A 3,957-nucleotide genomic window follows, 5' to 3' on the forward strand; every position below is an offset into this window, starting at 1 on the left:
AGGTAAACAATTCACAGAATTAGCGGATAACTTCAACCTTTTAAAAAAAAAGTTGATTTCTTCCCAACTGACTCACCAGAACTTGGGCCATCTAGTGGCCTGTTTCTTCAGGCAAGTACAATGATCAGTTATGAAAAGCCTTTGGTTAAGGCTGCTTCTTTAACCTATGGTGGTCAGTATGATGCTCTTATTTTAAATGAAAGGTTAGAATACGCAATGCAGAACGCTCCTGCTGACTGGGAGTATCATAGAAGAGAAATCCATACTTTTCTCCAGACACAAATCATCATCATGAAGCACTCCTACCAAAAAAGGACATTACAAAAAATACATTTTCCCTTTCTTGAAAAAGGCCTTGTATCACCTTCAATTAAACCTGTAAGTAGTGTGCAGAGCAAAGTAACTGTTTACATCAATAAATGAATCCTTCAGAGTACCATGGCTCTCCTCATTCTCAATTATTTGGGTCTGAAAGACTAACAAAGCTTTGCATCTTCATGCAGACTCAGTTTTTCTGTATGTTTTATTAGAAAAACAGAACTACAGCTTCAATTTGGATTCTTTGGCTTGCAAAGCCTTGGTTGCTAGTTCAACTCTTTCTTTTAATAAGCTAGCTTCTTCGGCGCTTTTTTGGGCTTGTACATTTTTCAGTAAGAAGTGAGTAAGGAAGAGTTTCAAGCTTTCCCGTAGCATTCCCAGTTTGGGGTTGTCAGATATCCTGTAAAGATACAGATCAAAACCAGTATTTATTCTTCTACTGTTTCAGAAGTTCCTTAGTTTTTTTCTTTACCTTCTTCAAATAGAGACGTAGAAAAAAATCCAACCTACGAAAGGAACTTTTCTGAAGAGGCTTTCACATTACCAGCAAGTCTACATTGGGTTGGCGAACAGCCCAAACACACTCAACATACAATTAATCCTCAATGACAGAATGGAATATTGGAGCTTTAGACTTGCTTTATGTAAACAATTACATTACAGCAACAAACAAGGTAACCACCATATTTGAGCTTCCTTGTGTTGCAGCGTAACAGTTGAAACATCATCACCTAATTTTTTTCTAATTTTATGTGACATTGCAAGTTTAATACAACAAAATCACAGAATAATTTAAGTCAGAAAGGATGTCGGCAGGTCATCTGGTCTGACCTCCTGTTTAACGCCGGACTAACATCCAGGAATGGTCAGGTTGCTCAGAGTCTTACCCACTCAAATCCTAAAGCATCTCCAAGGACCATTTCCCAGCCTCTCCAGGCAACTCCGTCCCATATATAAAATCAAGACTTTCCAGACAATGTTGATTTAAAAAGAGTCCCCCAAACCTTTCCCACATTAGTATTTCTTTATTTTTCCTTCTTACACTAAAGATACCTTCTAGCAAAGGCTGCTGGGAGAGTGACTCCCACTGCACAGACAGTAAAGCAATAAGGAAAGCAGGTAATAAGAGAGCTCTGCTCATGAAAATGCTATGACCAAAATGATACACTGAATATCTGAACGCCTTATTTTGCATAACACTTCTCACAGCTGTATCTGTATCAGAGCCTGTGCTAACACACAAATGATACGCTTCCCCCCCACTCACCCAGAAGAGCTTACTTTTTAAGGGATGGATGGCTGATCTTTGGAAAAGGCACTGTGTAATTCCAAACAAAATAAGCAAACTTCTTATCTTCTTAATTACTACCCACCAAGGGTTCCCTGGAGAGCTCTCTGATCACTTACCTCACAAAAATGTCAGTAAGTTCTTCAGCATCTGTTTTGATTAACAGCATGCTTAATACTTGTCGCAAGAAACGGACCTTGGGTTTATCTAGTTCACTGAATTCAATTACCTAGTGAAGGGAAAGGGAGAATTAGACAAGTATTTCAAACAGCTGAATTCGCTTCTAAATGAACAGCTTTTAGCACACCAACTGGCCTCCCATATACACTGAGCCTTAAGTTTGACACAGAAGAATTAGCTGAGAACATTGCCTCCAAAAGCCAATCAATAAGGAAGCAGAGAAGTTTCTAAGAAATAACCTGTCTACTAGTACCAGAACACTGGATTAATTTCTCAATGAGGTAAATACTTCAGAAGTAGCTCGGACAATCCATATAATTGCCTGTTTAGCACATTTCAATTATTTTTCTAATAAAATTCTATGGACTCCCCATTCTGAAATCCAAGTGCTCAGTAGATTTCTTTCTGGTCTAATAAAAAGCAACATCAGCTAAAAAGCATAGCACAGAATCCACTGACAAAGCCCGTTAATGAAGGGGCCTCAGTTCCAACTTTGGACTCTCTAAAGAAAATAACCTTAAAACTGCTCTAGATCTAGAATTGTAGACTTTCTGTATGTCTGGGTCACCACAGGTTCTCTTTCCCCCAAATGACAGCATTACTGTAATCAGTGGGATTAATTTGGTAATTTTAGAACAAGTTTTGTCGTAGCTTATGACCACGAACAGCTAAAGTACCAGTTGGGTAACAGAGAAAATACATTTTCCATAGAACTAGCAAATGCAAGGAAAACCAGAAGTACTCTGAAAAGAAAGCACACCAACCTTGAGAACTGAAAGTGGCAATGATTTTGTCCTTAATAAGTGAGCCAACAGTGAAACCAAGTTGGAGATGGCAGCAGCTGACAGGTTTTCCAAGTCTCTGATTTTGTCCCAAATACTAAATTGAAATGTCATCTAGGTGTCAAAGGAAAAAAAAAATCCTACAAATCAAGTGCCCATTTAAATGAGTAACAACGTAACAAAACCTTTCGACCTTCTATTCTTTATGAGCCCCTGTTAATTAACAGAGATGCTTGGTGAGACTGTTCAATTCTTTTTAAAATGAGTAAAACAGATGAAAGCAAACCTTCTGCAGGTTTTTATTTCCTATTCAGGTCTGACCGTGAGTATACCTGACTGAATGCATAGCCTATACCAGCAGAATTTTTCATCGGGATCAAGATCTTAACAGGCATGCATCCATTCTCAGGTATTTAATAACTCTCTTCCTAACTACAGTAATGACACTGAAACAAAGTAGAAACAGATTTTTCTTCACCTGAAATCGTCTTTCACATTCACAAAACTTGTTAGCCAAAAATGCATAGAAGGGGTTATATGTCTTCTCCTGTAAGCAGCAGTAAAGGATAACATGAACAATTTCTCTCTCCTGCTGATCTTTCAGTCCCAGCCTGAAATTTAGAATGAGAACAAGAATCATTTAGTAAGGAAAAAATTACTGCCACAAAGTAAAAGCTACAGTCAACATCTGAGAGCAATACTTAAAAATACCTTCTGAGTACCACATGAAATTTTACTCGTTAAAAAGTTCTTACAAAGTCTTTCAAATACTGAATGGACTCAAACCCTTAAAGACTGTGGGCTAAATCAGTATCCTGGTATGGCAATATGGAAATGCTACCGGTACTCCCGGTGTTAAAGGAGTGGCTCCAAAAGCAAGACCTCAGCAGACAGAAGGGGAACAATACAAGTATAATTACTCTCTGGGTAAAGAAAGGTAGCCTGCTCCATGTTTGTAGCATTCCATGAAGAAAAAACAGAGGAGAGGGCCCTGTCATCATGGAGCCTTGTGCCTTTGAATGTAGCAGTAGTACTGCAGCAAGCGCCGCTGCACGGTGTACCAATACAAAGGTTAAATAGTGAAACAAGAACTGTAGGACCCTGTTGTGGTTCTCACACTTGTACCTATGGCCATAGGAGAAAAAACAGCCTTTGGATCAGTATAAGCCTACGTAGAGAAACACGTCAAGGGTCCTTCACTTTTGTGGTACTTACTAAAGATAAGGAAATACATTAAGATTTTTTTCCTACTTGGTGACATGAATCTTTTCATCTCTAGGTCAATTCCATGCTACATAGTAGTTGAAATTAATTATTGTTTGACAGTAGCCTAAGAGGATGCAGTCAGTGATTTCAAACCACTTAAAAAAAAAAAAAAAAAAAAAAAAA

General features: G+C 38.3%; 1 protein-coding gene across 1 annotated transcript in view; it reads right to left on the bottom strand.

Annotated features, from left to right (window-relative positions):
- Positions 1-17: 17 nt before the first annotated feature.
- Positions 18-3,957, bottom strand: part of NOM1 (nucleolar protein with MIF4G domain 1) — a 14,270-nt gene continuing 10,330 nt past the window's right edge. The window contains exons 9-12 of the mRNA XM_035891407.1: positions 3,047-3,179; positions 2,551-2,682; positions 1,726-1,835; positions 18-718 (exon numbers count right to left, since the gene is read on the bottom strand). Coding sequence (XP_035747300.1) covers positions 541-718; positions 1,726-1,835; positions 2,551-2,682; positions 3,047-3,179 — 553 coding nt within the window. The 3' untranslated portion in view covers positions 18-540. The remainder of the gene's footprint in view (positions 719-1,725; positions 1,836-2,550; positions 2,683-3,046; positions 3,180-3,957) is intronic.

The sequence above is a fragment of the Egretta garzetta genome, unplaced genomic scaffold, assembly GCF_000687185.1.
Source record: "Egretta garzetta isolate BGI_Z169 unplaced genomic scaffold, ASM68718v1 scaffold633, whole genome shotgun sequence".
NCBI lineage: Eukaryota > Metazoa > Chordata > Aves > Pelecaniformes > Ardeidae > Egretta > Egretta garzetta.